Source organism: Phacochoerus africanus, chromosome 11 (assembly GCF_016906955.1).
Source record: "Phacochoerus africanus isolate WHEZ1 chromosome 11, ROS_Pafr_v1, whole genome shotgun sequence".
Taxonomy (NCBI): Eukaryota; Metazoa; Chordata; class Mammalia; order Artiodactyla; family Suidae; genus Phacochoerus; species Phacochoerus africanus.
The window spans coordinates 73,025,691-73,049,919 of record NC_062554.1 but is presented as its reverse complement, the minus strand read 5'-3'; the positions used below and the strand labels follow the sequence as shown (position 1 = coordinate 73,049,919).

At 37.3% G+C, this 24,229-nt stretch overlaps 2 protein-coding genes across 5 annotated transcripts in view; both read right to left on the bottom strand.

Annotated features, from left to right (window-relative positions):
* Positions 1-7,242: 7,242 nt before the first annotated feature.
* On the bottom strand, positions 7,243-12,102 carry GNG11 (G protein subunit gamma 11). The gene is made up of 2 exons (XM_047753624.1): positions 11,471-12,102; positions 7,243-7,671 (listed from the first exon to the last, which is right to left on the bottom strand). The coding sequence occupies exons 1-2, from the start codon at positions 11,564-11,566 to the stop codon at positions 7,546-7,548; spliced, it is 222 nt and encodes a 73-aa protein (XP_047609580.1). The 5' UTR covers positions 11,567-12,102; the 3' UTR covers positions 7,243-7,545.
* Positions 12,103-17,962: 5,860 nt separating this feature from the next.
* GNGT1 (G protein subunit gamma transducin 1) overlaps positions 17,963-24,229 on the bottom strand; it is a 45,253-nt gene continuing 38,986 nt past the window's right edge. For all 4 annotated transcript variants that reach the window (XM_047753221.1, XM_047753222.1, XM_047753224.1 and 1 more), the window contains one exon: positions 17,963-18,229. In XM_047753221.1, the coding sequence (XP_047609177.1) occupies positions 18,101-18,229 (129 nt within the window). In that variant the 3' untranslated portion in view covers positions 17,963-18,100. The remainder of the gene's footprint in view (positions 18,230-24,229) is intronic.

Here is a 24,229-nt window from a genome sequence, read left to right as displayed (position 1 = left end):
TAACTATTTCTCTCTTTTCCTCTTCATTTTTCTCTCTTAGATTGTGACAGGTACAGGCTTTAATACTATTTCAAAACACCCAGTCAGGCAAGACCAATTCCCTTCTCTTCTTTCTCTGTACTGTACCAAAGTTGTGAAAGTTGGAGTAACTATACCAATTCTGTAGAATAGATATATTCCTTACTTATATTTAATCTAATTCCAAATGTGATTTGAAGGTGTTTATTGATAAATACTGGTTACTACCAATACATGAGGACTTTCTGATGAATTTAAGGAATTCTTAAATTTAATGAATTTAAGGAGCTCTTAAACTCATAGTGTAGACCATCAGGCTCATTATTTCTCAAACCAGTTCTCTGAAGTAGGTAATTCACATTGTCTGCCTCAGGCTGCCATGAGAAAATGCTGAGATGACACACGTAAATGAAAGCCTATGTCTACCTTTACTGAAAAAATCATACAAGTGTTTATGGAGACCAAGTTAGATGACTTCTTAGGAAAGATTCTTTGGTTCCTGTAGATAATTCTCTAAGGCTGGCTGACTATCACTGATAATTTTGTTATTTTCAAGAAAGTCCTTACAGAGTCTGGTTTATTTCTTCTTGACACTCTACCATCATTCACGTAGCTTCTATCAGATAAATTCTGGCACTAAATTAAGACATTATGTTATTCAGCAAATGAGCAAAATCTATTTGATTATATAATTAGAATTCAGCATTGCTATAGTACTTTTAGAGCTGTGATATAATTTTAAGAAAACAAATTCACCAACAAAAAACAATTAAAACAAGCAACTACAAAATTCTCTGTTACAGGGCTAAAATTTCTGAGGCCACAGTGGCTGAATATACCTGTGCCAAAAGCCACTTCAGAAAACTGTTAAACTAATAGTTCCTTACACTCTAAATATATGTTAGTTCCTAAAAGAGAGGACCATTGCATAATGTTTAAGCACAGTCTCTGCTTTGCTAGTTATGCTAGCTTTATGGTTTTGTGTGAACTATATGCCTAATGTGTAAGGTACTTGTGAGAATTAAAGGATATAATCTATGTAAAAATCTTACTCCAGTGCGGAATAGTTGCACTTCATATGTAGAAGCTGGCATCATCATCATTTATTACTGTCTCCATAATCATCTTCATGCCAGTATCAGCATCACCATTGAAAAATACAAAACATGCTTTCTTGTTTACCCTAACTTATACATTATAATACATTCTGTAATTTCCACCTATATCTGAGTAAATATGATTTCTATAAACTCCATGAACCTAAGGTCTTTGTCTAATTCACCATTATATCTTTTAGGCCTAAACTACATAGAGGGAGCTCCAGATACTTTTGTTGTTGAATAAGTACATGCATACATGAATGCATTTACATATATGTCAATATGGATTATTTTTCAGGACTGTTGAATTTTACAAGGATCGATTTCCTTCATTTTTAAATTTTTTTATTATGGATTATACTTTATTAAAAGTAAATGGCTTTAATTGAAAGATAATGGCTATAATTATCTTTATTGCAAGATAATGGCTATAATTCCCTGTGCTATAAAATACGTCCTTGCTGCTTATCTATTTTTTTCAAAGTAAATTTTTAAATTTTTTCCATAATTCTTTTTTATTATTCAATGAATTTTTATTACATTTATAGTTGTACAATAATCATGACAGCCAAATTTATAGCATTTACATTCCAAACCCCCAGTGCATCCCCCCAAACCCCCAACATGTCTTATTTGGAAACCATACGTTTTTCAAAGTCTGTGAGCCAGTGTCTGTTCTGCAAAGAAGTTCATTGTGTCCTTATTTTAGATTCCACATGTAAGTGATAGCATTTGATGGTTGGTATCTCATTGACTATCCTCACTTAGCCTGGTAATTTCTAGATCCATCCATGTTGCTGCAAATGCCATCATTTGTTTCCTTTTAATGGCTGAGTAATATTCCATTGTATATATGTACCACATCTTCTTGATCCACTCCTCTGTCTGTGGACATTTAGGTTGTTTCCATGTCTTGGCTATTGTGAATAGTGCTGCAGTGAACTTTGGAGTACATGTGTCTTTTCAAGTCATGGATTTATCTGAGTAGATGCCCAGGAGTAGGATTGTTAGATCAAATGGTATTGATTTCCTTCATTTTAAGTGTAAATTTTGCACAATAACTTTGGGTCCAATTTCTAAAATTTATAATCTACCTATTTTAATCCTCCTCTTCCATTTTCACATGCAAAGAAATTATGCACTCTTTAATATTAGGGTTCTTTTTCTTTTCTTTTTTTTTTTAAAGAGGTCATCATATAATGTGTGTGTGAACCAAAGGGAAAAGGAAGGAAGGGCATCATTTAGTTTCTAATATAAGCAAAGGCTTTTTAATGGTTTGTGGATTCATGCCTTCAGCCAGAGTGTAGCTTGAGTGGAAAAGTGCTATTGATGTTCTGGTGTTTTGTTGAAAGCAGCCCAGTGCACTGGGTGTGGGGGGCGGGGAGTCAGGTTTCACCCCAGACTTTCCTTCTCTGACCACCCCACTCCTAGCAAATCAGTGATATCTTCTCACAGGTCTTTGCTCTCCTAGACTGTCACACTAAAAGTAGGGACTTATTTCTCACTGATTATCATCCTTCTAAGACTCAAAAAAGGGATAAGGGTGGAATATAACTATTACTGACTTAATACCTTTGTTTTACTCAGTGGGGTAATCTTAACAGATCAAAATGTATTATTACTTTGCTTTTTAGGGCCTTCCCCCCCGGCATATGGAGGTTCCCAGGCTAGGGGTCAAATTGGAGCTACAGCGGCCAGCCTACACCATAGCCACAGCCACACAGGATCAGAGCCGTGTCTGTGACCTACACCACAGCTCACGGCAATGCTGGATCCTTAACCCACTGAGTGAGGCCAGGGATTGAACCTGCATCCTCATGAATACTAGTTGGATTTGTTTCTGCTATGCCACAACAGGAGTGCCTCAAAATGTATTATGATTAGTCAGATCATGTTGAATATACAAACTTATTCCTGATTTACAGGACATTTATGCCAAAATATACTTTGGCAAATAGATAGAAAGCCTATACATAGAAATATGAATTTCAAAGCCTATACATAGAAATATGAATTTTTCAAAGCCTATACATAGAAATATGAATTTTGCTTCTATGTTAAAATCATTTTCCTTTTTAAACTAGATAATATATTTGCAAGGTTCAAAAACCAAAACTTTATAGAAAAATGTACAATGAGAAATCTCAACCTCATTCTTTCCCACCTGAATATACCCAACATTGGCCCTAATAGGTAGCAATTATTAGTTCATGTATAACCTCCCAATGTTTCTTTAAACAAATAAAAGCAGGTGCAAATAAGTACATTAAAAGGAACCTAACATGACTCATCATTAGGAAAATGCAAATCAAACCCACAGTAAGATATCACCTATACCTGTTAGAATGGCTATTAGCAAAAAGACTAGCAACAGTAGTGTTGGCAAGGATGTGGAGAAAAAGGGACCCTGGTGCACTGTTGGTGGGAATGTAAATTGGTGCAGCATCTATGGAAAACAGTGTGAAGGTTCCTTGAAAAATTAAAAATAGGGGTTCCTCTTGTGGTGCAACAGGATCGGTGGCATCTTGGGAGCGCTGGGATACAGGTTCGATCCCCATCCAGCAAAGTGATGTAAGAATCCAGTGTTGCCACAGTTGTAGGCAGGTCAAAACTTAGGTCAAAACTGTGGTTCAGATCTGATCCCTGGCCTGGGAACTCCATATGCTGGTGGGCGGCCAAAAAAGAAGAAAAAAAGAAAAATAGAACTACCGTATGATGCAGCAATTCCACTTCTGGATATTTATCCAAAGAAAATGAAAACATGAACTTACAAAAGTTTATGCACCCATCCGCGTTCATTGCAGCATTATTTGCAATAGCCAAGATATGGAAGCAACTTAAATGTCTACTGATGAATGAATGGATAAAGAAATTGTGGCGTAGATACCCAACAGATTATTATTCAGCTATCACAAAAGAGGGAACTCTTGCTGTTACAATAATAGAGATAGACCTTGAGGGCATTATGTTAAGTGAAATAAGTCAGACAAAGAAAGACAAATACCAGAGTACCCACGTGGTGCAGGGGGTTAAAAATCTGGCATGGTCACTGCTGTGGCTCCAGTCACTGCTGTGGCGTGGGTTAAGTTTCTCATCCAGGAACTTCCACATGCCTCAGGTGCAGCAAAAAAAGAAAGAAAAAAAATGGTACCAAATGATCTCATTATATGTGGACTCTTAAAAGAAGAGAAGAAAAGCAAACTCATAGATAAAGGAAATTGAGTGGTCGCCAGATGTGGGGGGTTGGGGAGGTGAAATGGTTGAAGGTGGTCAAAAGGTATGCGACAATCTGACTGTGAACATCTCAGGAAATCAAGGAAACGCAATTTAGACAATAATGAGATGCTAGTTTGCATCCAATATGCAAGATAAATTGTCTTGAAATACCAAGTATGGGTGAACTTAGAATGTTAAATCTGCCTAGAAGTAGAAAGGCCAATTTTGCTAATATTTTGAGCTCATAGAATCTAAGTCTCAAAACACAAAGCACAGTAACTGTCTAATCAGATACCAAATAATTACAGAACTAGATACTTGCAAGAAATTGAACACTTGACTTAAATTCTACTTAACAAATTCCCACTTATTGAGGGTTACTTTTATAATATATCCAAATATATAGTTGCTGTATTTCTCATTTTCTTCCTAATAAAGGCTAATGTGTTTTTAGCACTGAACCCTTGAAAATCAAAAGGATTTTATTACACTTCTGTAGGTTTGCTGAGTTACTTTGATGAAACAGAAAAAAAAAGAAGTGAATGAGATGTAGTAGAAACATCTACAAGATTGGGTATTTACCAAGGAGAAAACAGAAGTGAGCCGACTCGTTTGTAATATGTTGAAAGTACATGCATGAAGAACTAAAGCTAGACTTGGAAGTGTTCATGATTGGACAGATGAATATGGCTAATAGAAATTCAGGGTACAGCCTTGTCATCCACAGTGCTCAAGAAGCGAGGGGCTATAGGTGCTGACTTGGCCCTCCAAGTGATTTGACCTGCTTTGTCAATAACCAGAATGGATATCTGTTTCCTTATGCAACAGAAGAAAACCTTATGACATGAAAGAAACGAAACAGCTTATTAAAGTAAAACTTTTCAAGCACCAAGGTACTAAAACCCCATGCCACCTTAAATATTAAATAACTAATAGTAGAAACATATCCCAGATGCTAATTGTCCTCTGGTTATTGGAAACATACCTTTACTTTTTAAACTTCGCCATGGAGTGGATCATAATTATCCCTGGACTCTCAGTAATCCCAATTGACGTCAACACTTGGAAAAAGGCAGGAAACTGGAGGAAAGAGTTCTGCTCTTGGTTTGCTGTAACCTTCTCTTTCAAAAGCCTGGGGTATCCTGTTCCTTCTCAGGGCGGGGTAATTTAGGAGCAAGGATGCTGATATACTTTAGGAAGCTAGTGTAGAGATCCTTGGCATGTTTCTGGCTCAATAAGGTACATTTACGCATCTAAGCAGGAGAAAAGACCTAATGGAGGAGAAATCTGGGCTTCTATGCCACATTTAAAATTGCGGGGCAAGTTAGTACATAAACCCCTTTGAGCTGGAGCCAACTTGGAAATGTTTTGCTTGTCTTTCTTTTAGCTTAAACCTGGAGCAATTTACATCTAAAAAAAAACAGAGGGAAAGGTGGGAAATGCTCAAAGAAAGGAAGAAAGTTCCCTTTTTTGGAGGCCAGGCCCCTGGTGCCTTCATGAAAGACTTGAGCAGGCCATATACTTTGCCGTGCTGCATCTGCAGGCAAAAACCTCTGTAGCTACGATCCAACTGTGAAAAGTTAAAACTGTGAATTGGTAGAGGTGTTCACAACACCTGTCCCCAACAAAGGATGAATGGCAGAATGTATGAAGAATTCCAATAGATCAAGGAGAAACTTAGCAAGCTAATTTTAGAAATTGGCAAGTGACTAATTTGTTCCTTTGGAGAAAGAAAAGAGGTGAGTTTGGTCCAGGCTGGAAAAGGGTGGTTGGAGTAGGCACAGAGTCAAGCATCTGTGCCAATGCCTAATGCCACAGAACTGGAGGTTCGCCATGCCAAGACCTGCCGATCATATGGGAAGCGCAGCTCCCTGTGGGCGGACAGACCAGGGCTAGCCCCACTGAACTCCTCCTGATCCCTAGCTCCCTCCCTTTCTCTAGCCACTACACTCTGGAAAAGATCTGTATAAGGATAAGCTGGGGAGTGCTAGTGTAGATGTGGTTTGGCCTGGTTCCTGACTCAACATTAGGAATTCTACACACTCACTTGGTTACTTAGTAGTTTATTTAATTTAATTGAATTTTTGGCCATATCTTGGCATGTGTAAGTTCCTGGGCTGGAGATCAAGCCCTGAGCCACAGCAGTGACAATATCAGATCCTTAACACGCTGAGCCACCAGGGAACTCCTTAATAGTTATTATTTTTTTCAAAGGTCACACCTATAGCACATGGAGGTTTCCAGGCCAGGGACTACACACTCCTTCTAAGAAGGCAGACAGTCCAGATGGACAAGCCTCAGCTGTGACCTATACTGTGGCTGTGGCAATGGGGGAATCTGACCTGCTGTGCTGGGTCAGGGATTGAACCCTCACCTCCACAGTGATCTAAGGCACTGCAGTCAAATCCTTAACCCACTGTGCCACAGCGGGAACATCCTTTAATAGCTAATTTTAGATGCAAACATTCCAGCAGTCAGAAGTCAGTGCTATAAACCTCCTGAGATTTGAAACAGAAAGAGCTGGATCTGAGACATGATCTATCAAACCACCTAATCTTTTTTTTTTCTTTTTTCTTTTTTAGGGCCACACCTGTGGCATATGGAAGTTCCCAGACTCGGGGTTGAATGGGTACTGCAGCTGCCAGCCACAGCAGTGCCTGATTTGAGCTATGTCTGTGACCTACACCACAGCTCATGGCAATGCCAGATCCTTAATCCACTGAGGGAGGCCAGGGATAGAACCTGCATCCTCATGGCTACTACTTGGGTTCATTACCACTGAGCCACTATGGGTACTCCAAACCACCGACTCTTTAGATACAGGGCCTGAACATCTAAATGTTATGGAGAAAAATATAAAAGTTAATTAAAAAAAAACAAACAAACAGCTTTCCTAAACCACCAACACTCAGTTTCCAGAGATAAAACTTTATTTGAGGCATCAAGCAATAATACTGAAGGTGAGTCAAGCACAAGTGATGTCCTTATTTCCATAATTGTCCATCTGGACTGAGCGCCCTCTTATAAGAAGTGTGTAGTGAATGAAGATGAGAGGCACAAAGCTTTCAGACATGACCATATTTATGTGAATGCTTAAGAAAGTCTCCTTTAACTTTCGTTGTTCCTTCTTTAAAAGGCACTTCGGTCTTACTTCAGAAAAATACAACAAAATATTCCTTCCACTGAGGATGAAGTTTCTCCACAGGGTTATTTATGAAATAATGCAGCTGCCTTTTTCTTTAAAGGGATTCTTGTCTTCTGGAATTCCTTTCACCAGAGGATCTTCTCCAGAACGTTCTTCAATATAGTTCTTTATTTCTTCAGAACATTTAGATACCTTAAGGAGAAAAAAGCAAGAAAGAAAGAGAAGGAAAGAGAGAGAAAAGAAGGAAGGAAGAAAGAAAGAGGTCATGATTGTTCAAATTTTGTCACCATCCTTTAGTGAAATTAATGCAATTGGGTACAACCAGAATTTTTAAAATGAATAGAATAAAAATATTGGTGTGCAGCACAGAGCTTATATAATATATATGAATGATATAAACTCTATAAGATATATTTCTTAATGCAGTCAGGGTCAAAAAGTTTGAAAGTCACTGTGTTAAAAAAATTATCCTGAGCAATTTCTATCCACTGTGCCTCATATGATTTCCTTCCTCTGCAAATACATTTATGATGTATCACAATATTTTGGGAACTAAAATATCCCCCACTTTCAATTTTCCATGCTACTGAGCAGGTGCAGTAGTAGACACTCCCCAAAAGTTTGGGGATGTGTCCTGCAACAATTCCTACTTAGTGGGTATGTTCCAGGTTCTGCAGTTTTACAAAATGACAGAAGCATTGGAGAAAGTCTGATTCTGGAAAGGCTAAAGTTGCCCCTAAGTCTCCCTCTGTGTCTCTGCTCAGAATTGATCATAATAAAAGACTTATCTGAGGCTAATTAGCCTTATCTGAAGCTTATGTTTATGTAAGTAGTTTAAATTTTTTCTGAAAGGAGGAAGACTTTTCTTCAAAAAGTCTATCCTTAAGAAACATTTTGTAAAAGTGGGTTTAAAAAAGGGAGGGGAATAAGAAAGAAAAAAAAGGGTCAGTGTCATAATGAAGGCCTACATAACTGGTAAGAAATTAGAAGTAAAAATTATAGTAGTTCTGGAAAATTCCAATGGAGACCTTTAATCTAGGCAAATGTTCCCATTTTGTAATTTAGATTAATAATCTTCAAACTGTTTTAATGGTGATCACTAAAAAATGTTTGCATATGTATCCTAAAATAGATATAATTATTTACTTAGAAGTGCAGACATGACTGTGTTAGTACATCCTGTATAATCACAAACTAGAAACTGGAAATTATAAAATATGAGATTTTAAACTAACCTAACATATATCATTTTTGCAATATATACAAATATCAAATCACTATGTTATATGCCTAAAATTAACATGCTTCATGTCTATTATACCACAATTGAAATCTTTAAAAAATCAAAAATTTAGTGTTTTATTCCCACACCCCCAAAGATTCTTGGCATACAGGGATATAAAATTTAAGTGCTATAGTTAAGATGTGGCAAAATAAAATCTTTCCAAGTACCATTCTCTCAGGTAACATTTGCTATCAGTCTTGCTAACATTCATTGTATGGGCATTTTAAGTGAATCCTCAGAGGTGATGATGTTAGTATCATAAACTGGGCTCTTTGGCCACAAAGAAATTTATGGGGAGTTCCCTTCGGGGCTCAGTAGTTAACAACCCAACTAGGATCCATGAAGATGCAGGTTCGATCCTTGGTCTCTCTCAGTGGGTTAAGGATCCAGCATTGCCATGAGCTGTGGTGCAGGTTGTGGACATGGCTGTGGCTGGCAGCTGTAGCTCTGATTCAACCCCAGCCTAGGAACTTTCATTTGCCTCGGGTGCAGCCCTAAAAAGCAAAAAAAAAAAAAAAAAAAAAGGAAAAAAATTTGTGGATAAGACTCACGTTTCCCCACAGTGTATCTGTTCTTACAGAGGCTTCTACATTAGGTTTCCAAAAAGATGTGTAACCTCCAAAAGTGAATAATTACTCCTTTGTGCATTTCCTTCCAAGATCAAGAGGATATGGTTGAACAACAATTGGCTACAGCCCGAGTTTAGCCTGTGAATTGTGTGTCCTTGGCCTGAGCAGAACCACAGCTCGGAAATGGACAATTTATTAACAAAATAATGGACTGGGCATCAGAAGATGTGTGTTTTAGTGTCATGCTTTAACAACTGCCCTATCATTTTCTCTGGGGTGTCAAATAACGGGCTAGTCAGCTTCCTTGGGATTCCGGTTTTTTTCATCCTTAAAAGCAAAAGGGTCGAATGATCTCTAGAAGCCATAATGTTTTTCCAGCACTAATGCTATATAATGGAAAGTGTGTAATAAAATGTTGAAATCTTAATATTAGGACTTAGATTCCCCCACCCCCACCCCGTGCCATCTTCTAAGGTTATCCCTGAATTTTCTCTTCATGTGGCATAAACTTGGAGTTTCTGGGGCTGGAAGGCCACTCCTGCAGGGTATGTCTGAGGGACTGGAGGTGGGAAGCTTGCAGGAGGCATTGCTAATGAATAATACCTTTAATTTCTACATGGTCAGCTGCATCCAGGCCCTTGACCAATTTCTAATTTGAAACTTTAGATAACTGGAAGACACTTGTCTCTTTTCCTCTCTAAGTTCTGCATCGTGATACCAAATATTAAGATATTTCAACTTTGCACAATGCTTTACTTCAGTATGTGCAAGTCCAACTCTCTTTAATATGTAACCTATAAGGTTCACCATGTGAAAAAAAAAAATCTAAGTGGCCAAGAGATGCCAAATTGTGGGCTTTGCCATCTACAAAAGGGGTCCCTTCATTTCAAGAAACAGGCCTATTCATCGAGTCCTGTAACTGTTTTCCCTTTAAACATGAGCAGTATTTTTAAAGCTACAAAAGCTTTCAACATGCACAGAAAAGGCTTGGCACTTCAAAATCTGGGGAGACTAGGGATTTGGAAGATTAAAATTGGGAAAAGAAATGTATAAAGAGTAAACCCCCCGAATCCCACATCTTCCAAACATCACTCAAAATGTGCTTCTGTGTAACAAGACTCTTGTCCTGAACAGATTTACCAAAACTAGAGCAGGAAAGTAAGTAAGCATAGTAACCATACCTACTCCCTTTCCATTGTTTTCCTTCACTGTTTCTAGTGTTAGACTATAGAGAAATAAAACCAGGTTAAATTCTTCTTGCTGTGGAGAAACTACCAGATCATTTCCCTTAAAAAATATCTACCCCCAATCTATTTCTGGACTACAGGTTGCCTGGCTGAGGGAAAAAAAAGGAAGAAATACAGGCCCCTATTATCAGTAAAAATTTGAAGTAAAAATTACAGTCTCCAACAAATTTCAGTGGAAACTTCTGAACACTGGGACCTATTTTCTCATAGACTTTGTAATCCACTTCAGGGGTGCCTAAAATTGTTAATCATGATAACTAAAAAGAATTTCTGTACACAGTGTATGTATAATTATTCATAAACAGATATTACTGCATAGGTATTAGTCCACTGTGCATACTTACAAAACATAAACTAGAAATTATAAAGGGATGAAAGTTACAAATAAAGATAGAAATTGTAATGTTTTGCTTCCAAACCCCTGTGGACTGTTTGTCACACACTTTCTGGAGAACCCTGACGAAACTCAAAACTAGGTAATCCAAGACTTACATTGTGATTTTTTTTTTCAAAGAAAAGTCTTTTAAATACCATTCTTTCCCATTATGAAAAAGATCAAGGAAATAAGGAGCCACCTGCCTTTTCCCCACAGCTTAAGTTTTTAAAACCAACTGTCTATCAGCAGGCAGAATTTCTCATCTGTCCCTGCCGTTTTCCAACATTTGGCTTTAACGGGATCCTGCCTGGCTCCGTTTTCCCACATCAACTGGCAATTCCCAAGCACCACCAAAGCCCCTCTTCAAGAGAAGCTTGGGGGGGGGGGGGAAGAACAAAAACAAAACCCCCAAACCCAAGAGCAAAAAAACCTATTTGTTTTACTGAAACAAACCTAGGAAAAGCTGACCTTGGTTCATTTCAGAGAAGGAAATCTTCTGGGACACCCAACTTACCTGTTGTCTCTGCAGCTTGACTTCTTTGCGAAGTTGCTCAACTTCCATCTTCAGCTTTTCCTTTTCTGGCAGATCTTCGATGTGAAGGGCCGGCATTTTCACCCCAGAACCAGCCGCAGGGGCAGCTCTGGAAGTGGAGCGCCTGGACGGGCGGCAAACTCTGGCGCCTCCTGAAATAACTGCGCTGCTGGCGCACCCCGCCTGCGCAGGAGGTGACTGCCTCCCCGGGCCGTGGTCCCCAGCGCCCCGACGACGTCCTCTAACGCCAGCCCTGCCTAGCGTCCCACGGTCTTAAAAGCCCTGGGCTCTTTCTCAGGTCCCCACTACCCCGGGAGGCCTGCCCCAGTGAGTCCAGAGAGGGTTCAGTTTGCGGGGCGGCCGAAGTAGTGAGGCCGTGCGCTCTCCCGCGGGATGCCGCTCTTCGGCTCCCCACCCTGCCACTTCCGCGGGGGACCGGCCTGGGCTGGGGCCCAAGGTTGGAGCTGAGCTAGCCCACTTCCACTTTCCTGGAGAAACAACAAAAGTTTTACTTTTTGTTCCTTTTTTTTTTTCGTTTCCAAGTCACATCCGGGTTTTGTTTGTGAAGCAAGCAAAAGGAGGACACTACCCTGCAGGAAATAACGGCCCTTCACCTCTCCAAGAGTTTCAAAAATACACAGCGTGTAACTTTCCCCCAGTTCATACATGTTTTTTGTGGGAAATGTGGACGTTTCAGAAAAGGCCCAAGAGGAAAATGAAACTGAGCTGTTATTCCAGAAACACCCACTGCTTCTGTTGATGTGCACACAGCTAGTCTGTTAAATGCCTGAAGCAGATTTACAAATTTGGGGATGAAAAGGGCATAGGGATGGGAACATTTTTTATAACTCGCAGGCCATTTTCTGAACTTAATAAACGGCATCCTCAACAACAGAGTTGTTATTTCTTCTTTGTAAAATTTGAGGTAGAAAAGGATGATCCTAGAGAAGACAGAGGCAGGACTATTAAAAGTTCTCAGCAGAAAGTATTTCTCCACTCCCCATCTGCCAAAGTTTGGGTGACATTTGACACCAAGAGTTTTGAATTCTTGGCTCAAGCACCTTCCTGGATGTTTGCAGTGGATCCACTTAATATTGGTTTCTCTCAACTTTTTGTAACGCAGTATGCATCTGGCTGCTAAGCCAGGAAAAAGGGTCTGATGTTTACCTGCAGTTTCCCTTTGACTCTCTAAAACCTTGTTAATGATGCTCAAAAGATTAAAAGAAGAAAAAAAGCACAGAAAAAGTATTTTAAGCAGTCAGATACATATTTCTTTCTCCCCAGAGTACACCCCCTGCCCACAGAGTCAAATTCAGGTTGAGTGGAGGCAGTAACAGAATATTTCAGGGTACTTGGCCTTAGATGCCATGGCCACTCTCTGCTTTGTGAGCAGAAGTTTGCATTTGCTCATAATTCCTGTCCATGATCCTCCCAGTGGTCCTCAATGAATATATTAGAATGTAAAGAACAATGAGCTCCTTGATGACTCAAGGGTTCCAGTGCCTGCTCTGCCATTGGCCATCACTGGAAATGTCACATTTCTTTCTGGATGTTGGTTTTCTAACTTGTGAAATATGTGATAGGGTAGGGGAGGAGTGAATTAGCTAAGATACATTTCACTTCTAACTGTATTTATGTATCTACATCTGTTAAGTTACTTTCACGAAAAATATTTAGGAGCTTCATTTTCTGTATTTGAAATACCACACGTTCCAGGATCTCCTGGGCTCAAAGAAATTATGTCAGCTGTGCTAAGTTTTCCCCTGCTAGTGAGCAGTGAGCCAAGACAAAAAGCACATCTGTCTCCAGAACTGATTCATGTTTTTGATTCCGTTTGCCTAAATTTAAAAAAGTTGGTTAAAAACAGCTTAAAGTTTAGTGAAAGTAGTTAATGTGGCCTGAATTAAATAAGCTCAGCACCCAAATGAAATAAGCTGGTTAGGTAAATTAATGTATGTCTGTATCAAGTCATAGAAATAGGATTATTTGGGCCTGGAAATTTCTTCCTTGGGAAATCTAGTTCTATGCAGTGATATTTATAAATCCATAATGGTTATTTAACTTCTACGATATTATGATCAAGCATGGAATTCACCTCCCAGAGAGCAATGTAGTAAGCAATTTCTCATGTATTCTTGAATTTTATCAGCAAAACATTTTGGATAGACAAATGTTAAAATCCACTATTAGTTATATCCAATTGTATTGTCAAATTTTTACTTATCTCGTCCATATTACCTCTAGTAGAAGTTATTACAAAATAGTATAGAAACCACTCTGTGGTCAAAATGATAGATGTAATCCAAAATAAACCTTTATTAGTCCACTATCTCTTGATAAACGTTTTAAAGAATCTGCTTAATAAAAAAAAAATTAACCATGTGGTTACTTTCACTTTTAAAGTATGAAAAAGCAAAGACTATGACATGTTTACCTTGGAATGCAAAAAAAGGAAAAATAATTCTGTGACTAGTTATCTGATGTATTAAGTATGTTGTTAAAAATCCATATAAAGAAAATATTGAGGGAAGTTTTATGGGAGTTGATTTAATACTCATTTGAACTTCAAAAAGACTGGGTTTTGGTTTACTTTACCTTGTGATTTTTGCAAGACATAGATCCTCTCTGCCTCTGTTCTGTAGGTAATGAAATGAGGTTACTTCCCAAATTCTGCTCTTCTAAAACTTATAAAGTAAAGGGTGATTGTTTAGGCCATTAAAATGATAGCTCCTTTAAGGAAATTATTTAACCCACATTTGATGCACTCTTGGTTCATTTGATATTGGTTCAATTTATTATAACACAAATTATTTTTCCAGGTAAAAATAATAGGCAATCACAGGATGACCAGCGGCTGATGCTCTGATTACATTAACAATTACTTACAATTCATGATATCAAAATGATTTACCAATTCTGTCCATACCAGACTTTAATTTCTATTGCATATAATTAATTGGTCAACTTCATTACTCAGTTTATTGTTTTCCTCATGGTAATGCATTCTTTTAAGAGTTCAGAAAGTTTGATATTAGCCTTATTTTGAAATCTGGCTAAAATCAGATCAATCCAAATTAAAACAACAATATTTTTTTCCTTGCTAAAACTTAAACTCACATATATGAATAAAACAGCCTCAAAGTTCAACTATTTCAAGTGATATAGTAAGAATGTACACATAACTCATTTCTACCAATGATATTGGGAAGTTTTGTTGAAGAGCCAAATGCTAAGACTATGGAGGATTTTTTTTTTTTTTCTCTTCCCTGTAGTCTTCATTCCTTTTAGTCTAGGAATCCATGGCCTTCAAATAAAAACGTCTAAGGAAAAAAAAAAAAACAACAAACAAACAAAAAACAGTCACATATTGCCAGCTGTAGCTGTGTGGGCTGAAGGATAGTCATAATTTTATTTTCTTCTTCCTAGGCCATCTTCTCTATACTTCCTTTCTTATAATTTTTATCTTGTTCACATTTGTCCTAACAATTTGTACTTTTAAGCAACAAGAACTTTATCCTACTGTTGATTTAATCACTAGTTAAGCCAGTAAGATATTTTTTTTTTTGGCTTATAAACAATAGAATTTTATTTCCCACAAATCAAGATCAAGGTGCCAGTATGGTCAGGAGAGGATCCCTTCCTAATTCAGAGCCAGCACCTTACTGCTGTGTCCTCATAGGGTAGAAGGGTCTAGGGAGCTTTATGAGGTCTCTCTTTTTTTTTTTTCCTTCTCATTTAATTCTTTTTTTAAAATTATGTGATGAATCTTATTACATTTATAGTTGTACAATAATCATGACAGCCAAATTTATAGCGTTTACATTCCAAACCCCCAGTGCATCCCCCCAACCCCCAACATGTCTCATTTGGAAACCATACATTTTTCAAAGTCTGTGAGCCAGTGTCTGTTCTGCAAAGAAGTTCATTGTGTCCTTATTTTAGATTCCACATGTAAGTGATAGCATTTGATGGTCGGTATCTCATTGACTGTCCTCACTTAGCCTGGTAATTTCTAGATCCATCCATGTTGCTGCAAATGCCATCATTTGTTTCCTTTTAATGGCTGAGTAATATTCCATTGTGTATATGTACCACATCTTCTTGATCCACTCCTCTGTCTGTGGACATTTAGGTTGTTTCCATGTCTTGGCTATTGTGAATAGTGCTGCAATGAACATTGGAGTAGATGTATCTTTCCAAGTCATAGTTTTCTCTGGATAGATGCCCAGGAGTGGGATTGATGGATCAAATACTTCCTTTCTTATAATTTTTATCTTATTCAAATTTCTGCTAACAATTTGTATTTTTAAGCAATAGGAACTTTACCCCCTGTTGATTTAATCATTAGTTAAGCCAATAAGAATTCTGAATTACTCAATAATACTGTCCTTGCCTGCTCTTGAGTTAAGCACTAATTAAGTTAATTGTGGAGACAATTTATTAGTTGGTAAGGCAGTTTCAAAGATGAACAGTGATGCTGACTTGGAAAATTTACAATATAGCATTGATATTAAGACAACCATATAAATTTTAATAAAGAAAGTAATATTAAATGACTTAAGAGAAACGTAAAATACACCGAGGATGGAATTAAAGAGAGAAATAGTTTTTGGTGATCTTTGGAAAAGGAGTAGGACTTCAAAAAGCTGAAATTAGATGGAGTGGAGGGACATTTCAGATGGAGAGATCAGTATGACTAAATCCAAAAGGTGGGAAAATGAGGTATCATGGCAGTGATTATTTAATGGCTAAGTCTGTTGGCAACAGGAAGTCTAAAGGGTTTATAATTATAGAGGGCATTTATTAGTTTTTTTTCCCTATATATTTCCTATCTAAGTGATTTAAAATATTCACATAGAATGCATCTTAATCCATTTTACACACGAAAAAAATTAGATTTAAGTGTTGAATTTACTTGTCTAAAGGTCTCAATTAGAAAGTGGATGAGTCATGGTTTTAGGTTAGCATTATCTGGCTCCAAAATCTATTTCCAGTTGGTAAATGAAAGCTAGAGATGTTGGTTAAGACTATACGTTACTAAATGCCATAGCCAAGACTGTATTTTTTTAATCGGGGGGAAAAAAGATATATGGAACAATTGATACACATTAAATTGCACATGTAAAACTCATAGAGACAGCCCACAATTAAACAAACTAATGAACAGATAAAATATATAGTATGCTAGAAGGTGATGGTTGCTGGGGAGAAAAATTAGAGTGGGAAAGGGAGAAAGAAAGGAAGTGCTGGGGGCGGGGGCGGGGGCACAAAGGGTTTTTTAACTTTACCTAGGGCAGGTTGAAAAGAGCTCCTCCTGAGGAAAAAAGAGGTGAGGCTCCTAATTTATCCTGGAATCTCTAAATACACAAAGCATTTTTTTTTTGTCTTTTTTTAAGGGTCGTACCTGAGACATATGGAAGTTCCCAGGCTAGGGGTCAAATAGGCGCTGCAGCTGTAACCACTGTAGCCACAGACACAGCAACACCAGATCCAAGCAACATCTGTAGCCTACACCACAGCTCACAGAAATGCTGGATCCTTAACCCACTGAGCGAGGCCAGGGATCGAACCTGAGTCCTCATGGATACTAGTCGGGTTCATTACTGCTGAGCCACAATAGGAACTCCCCACAAAGCATTTTTGATATGTGTTAAAGTGTGTTGCCACTCATTCATCCAGAGATCCAGAATCTGGACCTGAGAGATTTGCCAGTTCCTTCTCTGAGCATTGATTTTTTTCCACTGCAAGAGGACGGGGTTGGGCAAGAGCCAACAGATCTTTGTTGATCATTTACACTGGCCAGAGTGGGAGAGCAATGTGCTAGGAACCAAACTTGGGATGACCTTTAGATTCATAACCTATTTAACTGCCAGGAAAAAGGGGAGAGGGCCATTATTATCCCTATCCTAGAGTAGAAGACATCCAGAGTTAGGCAGTAAAGTGCCAGAGCCAGAACTCTCCAGCTTCTCAAAGCCTTTGAGTGCTAGTTAAATCCTTTGGGCTCCATGACGACAGACTGAACCCTTAATCCAGCTGGCATTCTGGGGAAAAGTCATGTCATTGGTGACAAGTAGAGTTGGTAAGAATGTAGAAAGAGGTTATGTTATGTTAAAACCATCGCTGCTGACCAGGGGTTGAGAGAGAAAGAGAAACAAAAACCAAAAGATTAACATCAAAAATTTTTGCAACAGACATTCTTCCAGGAGAGGTCTTCTGTGAATCAAAAGAACACACTTCTTAATTCTGTAAATAAGAGAAAGGTTGGGGAAAATGCAAGTGAAACCATGACATTTCCAGGTGAAATATTAAGAGTAATGGAGAAGCATAAAACATTAACTCTATGCTAGCATCCAGAATAATATAGATCCATTAATTAATTATTAAGCATTAATTATTGTCGAAGGGGTCAATCAATATTTGTCAATTATATGTTAAACCCTCTGCTAAGATCTTTAAGAAAAGCAGAGACTTAGGCATTACCACATTCCTAGTTTTATTGAAACTTATAATTTAGAAGTTCATGCACATGCTTAATAGTATTACTACAGATGACCAAAATTTAGTATTGTCATTAAAGCTCAAGATATTCCATGGAATTACATTTTTTTTTCTCTATGAAATCACACAGCCTCCTTTGAGCTCCTTGAAGGGATTTTTGTCCTCTGGGATACCCTTTACTAATGGATCCTCCCCAGATCTTTCTTCAACGTAATCTTTTACTTCTTCACAACACTTGGACACCTTAAAGGAAAAAAGAAAGAGATGACTCAGTTTGATAGAGAATACTGCAGAATCTAAGAATGTATCTATAATTATAATTTCATTCTATTTTTTAAATGTGATCCTGCTTTCTGCCAATGAATTTGTACTTTCTAAGATAGAAGAGCTGCTCCCTCCCCTGTTCTCCTGGATATCTTCAGGCAGAGACTAATCTGATAGCCCTACTTCAGCTAAGAGCTCTCAGCAGACACTGCCTCCAGCTTTTTTAAAGGAGACAGGATCCAAGGATCAGAACACAGCTGACATCCTAAGTCAAGAATGTTACCAGAATGAACACTGATTAAACAGTTTTTCCTCATTCCAAAAATGTGACCTGTAAAGGTGGAAGGGAATGAATAATTGCTAAATTCCAGGCTTATCACCTCCTGGATTCTCAGAAGTACACACATGTAAATTTCATTTGAAACTCATCTACAATGATCGATCATGACTGTGTTAGAAGGTGAGCTCCAAAAGACTTGGGCTGATTTCTTCACAGGTATACCAGGCATCTAGAACAGAACCTGCATTTAGTTGGTGCTCAGTAAATAAATATATGCTGAACTAAATCACTTTATTGAGCTTGCTCCTTGTCATCTGCACTTGCATTATAGTAATGACTTTGTGAAAAATCAGGTTTTAGTATTTTAATGGACTCAGCCACTGCCTGTTAATGTACCATTTAATATAACTTTTAGAGAGAGGCAGCATTTTCTACATATGTAAATATAAATGTGTGTGTATACACAAGCACATACACACATGAGACCAAATCATTCATTTCTTTAAACTGTCAGCTTGTTTTCACTTAATATATCATTAACACACTACTGCTTCATTTTTGGCAGTCTATGAAATCACCATTCTATAAGTTATCTAAGGAATTTGTTTTGTTTTAATAAAATCTTTATGCCTTTTTGCATGAAAATTCCAAGCAACATTAGACACCAGACTTAAAATTAATTACAATCTACCAACTCATTATCTCTGTATTAGAACAAATTGTTTATAACCAGGGCAAGGCAATGGTCAGGTGGCTTATTCACAGGACAATACCTGGAATTTAGGCAGACATTTGAAATATGCAATAATTTAGATTTACTTTTTTTCCTCCTCAAAATTTAAACTTGAGCTTTAGATTCATTTCCCACCCCCACCCCCGCCCTTTCCAAACACTAGCTCTTTTGGCCCCAACCAGATGCCAGGAACAGAGGTTTAAATTGTTCTAATTCAAGAATCAGTAAGGGGCTAGTTTTGATAATATCTGGCTAGGATCTGAGAAAATGAGGATCAATATACTACCTAAAATTCCTATGTGAGTGTATATGCTTCAAAATTATTTTAGAAGGCTTATTTTAAGAATATACAGTTTAATATGGGATTACATGGCATGGTGAAAAGAGCCTGGGCATTGGATTCAGGCCATTCCAGGTTTGATACTGGCTCTGTCCACTTACCAGCTGTGTGTCTTTAGTTAAGATAGTTTAGTTACTTCAATCTATGAAATAGGAGAAGCAACACAGGTTGAATTAAGTACCTGGCATACATAGGCAGTCAATCAAATGATAGCTCTCTTTGGCTAATACTATAAAGATTGTCTTTAGTCTTTGCCTATCATATTCACTTATAGTCATCACAAATTGCAGCTTTAGAAACTGAATACAAAGAGCTGTCTAACTCTGACAGTACTACTGCCTTGATAGCAAATTAGGTTGTGGAATATTATGAACCAGTTCTGGTTCATAGACAACAAAAATTTTTTGAATAATAATTATATATTGTTACTATTCCCATTTTACAGATGAAGAAACAGAGGCCCAGCTAAATTAGCTAATTTAAGTGAATGTTACACAGGGAGACATTTGTGGAGTCAGAATCTGAACCAGGGATATGGAAGATACCGCTTAACCATACAGTGGTGACACCATGCCATCCTGTGTCAGGACTGGAAAGTTCTGTGTGTGTGTGTGTGTGTGTGTGTGTGTGTGTAGTTTTGGCAGTTTGAGTAACAGGGGAAAGGAAACCAACAACCTGACAAATGGGGGTGTATGTAGCATTTACTCAAAACAAAAATTCCCAGGTGAACGTGATACAAGTGAGTAATAAAAATGAAGATAACAAAACTGCCTGCAAAACAATTCTGAGTATATGAATAATAAGACAGCTTTTGGATGTTTCCAGTAAAGAAGAAAAAATAATTCTCCTTTACCTCAAAAGTTTATTTTATTTTCCCCAAATTATAAAGATAAGGATTTTAACTTTTTTCGTGCGTATTCTAAACTCTTGCGCTGTTTAACAGATTGAATTTTATCTTTATAGTAAAACATGTCTTGCCTGTATGGAAAGGGCAACAGGGAAGTTTGAGACAACTAAAAATATAAAAGAAGCCAAAATTCCAATTTTTATTGGGAGTAAGAGTTTTAAGCAAAGTATGAAGATAATACAAATTCTTTTTTTTTTTTGCTTTGGCCTGATAAAATGAGCTTTTTAAAAAAAGCATAAAATATACTCTTATCACTTGTGGAGGAGTTTTTGCTCTTCTAACTTTCCTAAAATGAAGAGATCTAAAACACCTATCTACATTTTCCAAGCTTCAGTCACTGTTTGGTGGGAACTTTTATTCCTTTGCCATTTCTGCCCCTTCTCATAGTGGAGGACTTTGGGGAACCATTTCCAAGATCTGACAAATGTTTTTAGGAGAAGCCAGTTAGTTCTTATGCCTGAACTCATTTTTATTTGCAGAGAAGGAATAGAATGTACTCACATTCATTACTGGTCATGACAGTTCTGGAGGGGATGAGGTCTTGGGTAAAAGTTTTGCACAATAACAAATAAAGAAAAGCTTATCAATTTAGAATAGTAAAAACAAAATGCCTACATGCATTGTTTCATTTTATTGCTTAAAATATGATTTGTCTCCTATTCTTCATTTTAGTTTTCTTTCCTTTTTTTAAAAAACAATACCATCAAAATGTAAAAAAACATTTTTAGCTTAGAAGTCAAACAAAAATAGGCTAAGAGCTGGATTTCGCTTATGGGAAATAGTTTGCCAGACTTGTGATTTAAACTCTAATTAAGAAATAAATATGATGATTAGTTTTCTTAATTTCTGATGAAATGCATCTGAACAACTCATTTTCAACTACATTGAATCTCTCCAGGGACTGATTTGGGAGAGGAAATAATAATTTTCCCTCTACCCCTCTAGGTTCTTGACCCTATAATAAGAACCACAGATTAACAGGAAAAAAAAAAATAAACAGAAGTTTAATCATATGTATACCTACGGTAAACAAGCAAGAGACCCAGGACAACTGAGTAGCTCCCTGAAACGGTTCAAGACATGACCTTATATACCATGTGCAGTGACATACAAAAGAAGATGGTGGGTGAGGACGACAAGGGTGTGGGGAGACAGTTATGGGCTTAAGATACTTATCAGACTCTTAACCCTAAAATAATTCATGACAGCCTATCTCTTTAGGACAAGTATTTCCTTTCTTGCGTCAGACTACAGTCTTGTGGCTTTGCCCATTTGGTTAGAAACCCCAGCTTTTGGTTTTGTCCCCAGATTCCACACTGAGAACTGCTGGTGGCAGCTGCAGTTCCTCATCTGTTTGAAATCAGTCTGCTGTTCTCACTTCTAAGGTTTGCTGGTTCAGTCTTCTCCTTGCTCCCCAAATTCTACCTTGAAAACTGCTGGCAGTTACTGGTTGAGATTGAATTGGTCTGACCTAAAAGCCATACTGGGTCTAGGATTGGACTGGCTCTGATTTAAGAACTGAACTGGGTCTAGGATTAAACTGGGTCAGATTTAAGCTGGACTCCAGTTCGAGGACTTGGGTGAATACAATTTTGTTCTCAGGAAAGGCTACCACAAACAAAAATAACAACAACAACAAAACTAGGCATCTTTTCCACAAATACCTATCTCATGCTTAAAATTTTAGAATGGAAGCTATAAGGTCTCTGTTAACTTTTTTTTTTTTTTTGCTTTTTAGGACCATGAGTGCAGCATATGGAGCTTCCCAGGCTAGGGGTCGAATTGGAGCTATAGCTGCTGGCCTACACCACAGCCACAGCAACATCAGTTCTGAGCCATGTCTTTGACCTACACCACAGCTCACAGCAATGCCAGATCCTTAACCCACTGAGCAAGGCCAGGGATGGGACCCACAACCTCATGGTTCCTGGTGGGATTTGTTTTTGCTGTGCCATGAAGAGAACTCCTGTTTTCGTTTTTAATTAATTATTTATTTATTTGCTTTTTAGGGCCATACCCACCGCATATGGAAATTCCCAGGCTAGGGGTCAAATAGGAGCTACAGCTGCCAGCCTACGCCACAGCCACAGCAAATGGGATCTCAGCCACGTCTGTGACCTATACCATAGCTCATGGCAATGCCGGATCCCCAGTCCACTGAGCAAGGGCAGGGACTGAACCCACATCCTCATGGATACTAGTTGGGTTCGTTACCACTGAGCCATGATGGGAACTCTTCTGTTTGCATTTTTATATTCATGACTCTCTCTATATGTATGTGTATGATATTTTTCTATCTCCAAATTGCCAAAATTATTTTACAAAAGAGTTCTATTTAAATGGCCTAAAGAAAAGTAGGCACTTAAATGAATTACATATTCATAATATTTTAAAAGATACAATAAAAACTAACTCAAATGCTTTTCAGATTCACATGATCTGAGATAAAAGCTAGTTTAAGTTTTTGATTTAATTAAAACAGACGTCTTCAGAGTTATTGATACTAAACATAATTTAGACATACAGCTTTTACCTAGGCTTACTAAAGGTTAAATAAGCTCAAGTTATCTCTTACAAAAATTGTCAGCAAGAAAAATAGCTTGAGATAATGGCTAACTTTGATGTCTCATGGAGTTTCGTGGGTAACTTTAACGTAATTGTTAAGAACAAGAAAATTAACTAGCTGTAAGTAGGATAAAAACACTTTTAAAATACTTTCCCCAAATCTTTTCAATAAGCTGAAAGCCTTAAAGATAATTTAAATGATGAGTATCCAGATTATTTCTAAATAAACCAAAATACTGAAATATTACTGAGCACAGATTTATCCAATTTTGCTTCCCTTTATCAAAGAGTTAAAGATATTTGGGTCTATTAATAAGCATGTTTTGTGCCACACTGAAAAATTTTCTGAGAAAGCATAGGTTTCTAAAAATAAGATTATAAAACATATTTATAAATTTACCAAACGACAGAATCCTAGTATAAGGGACAGTCACAACTGTTTCTTTATTTTCACTAGTAATTAAACTTACTAAGGGCTAAAAATTCTAATACACGTAACTAAAACTACTAGATATAATAAGGGCCACATCTCTGTATGCAGAGAGAGATGTGTATTTTCAGTAAAAGAAAAATATATATGAGGAATGGAGATATGTTTTGCGGAGGGAAAATAAAGTAATTTTGTCCCAAAATGAGTTTGTTATTTCAGAAAAAGAAAAGAATAGGACAAAATCTTAATTCAAAAAAGAAAACTGCAGGGTGTTTGTAAAAAAAGAAATTTGGGGAAAGGAATTTTACATGTGGTTAAGCTGGATGAGAGTAAATGAATTTGTTATAAGGATTTAAAAAATAAACTTTAATATCTATAATGTACTTATGTAGAGCACAATTTTCTTCCATCTGCTGGAAAGAACAAGTTTTATTGGGTTGTTGGTATGCTTTTAATAAATTATAAACAAAGGTTTTTATTTACCTTGCAAGTAAGTGAACTGTCTAGAAAACAAAAGTTTTGTATCTGGACAAGATAATTACCTGTATCTTTTTTATTAGGTCTTTGATTACTTAAGAAAATCAAATATTCTCTGTTAAAAAGCTAGGGGTTTTTGTTTTGTTTTGTTTTAGTTTTTGTTTTACAATGACTTAACTTTCTGTATTTGCCTGCATAGTCTTTAGTTGTCACTATGGTTAAGTAAATATATTTTGTTTTATAGTGA

Coding starts and splice junctions, on each gene's coding strand:
- GNG11 (XM_047753624.1), bottom strand. CDS start 11,566: ATGCCGGCCCTTCACATCGAAGATCTGCCAGAAAAGGAAAAGCTGAAG. Junction 7,672..11,470: donor TCAAGCTGCAGAGACAACAG/GTAAGTTGGGTG, acceptor TTTCTCCTTAAG/GTATCTAAATGTTCTGAAGA.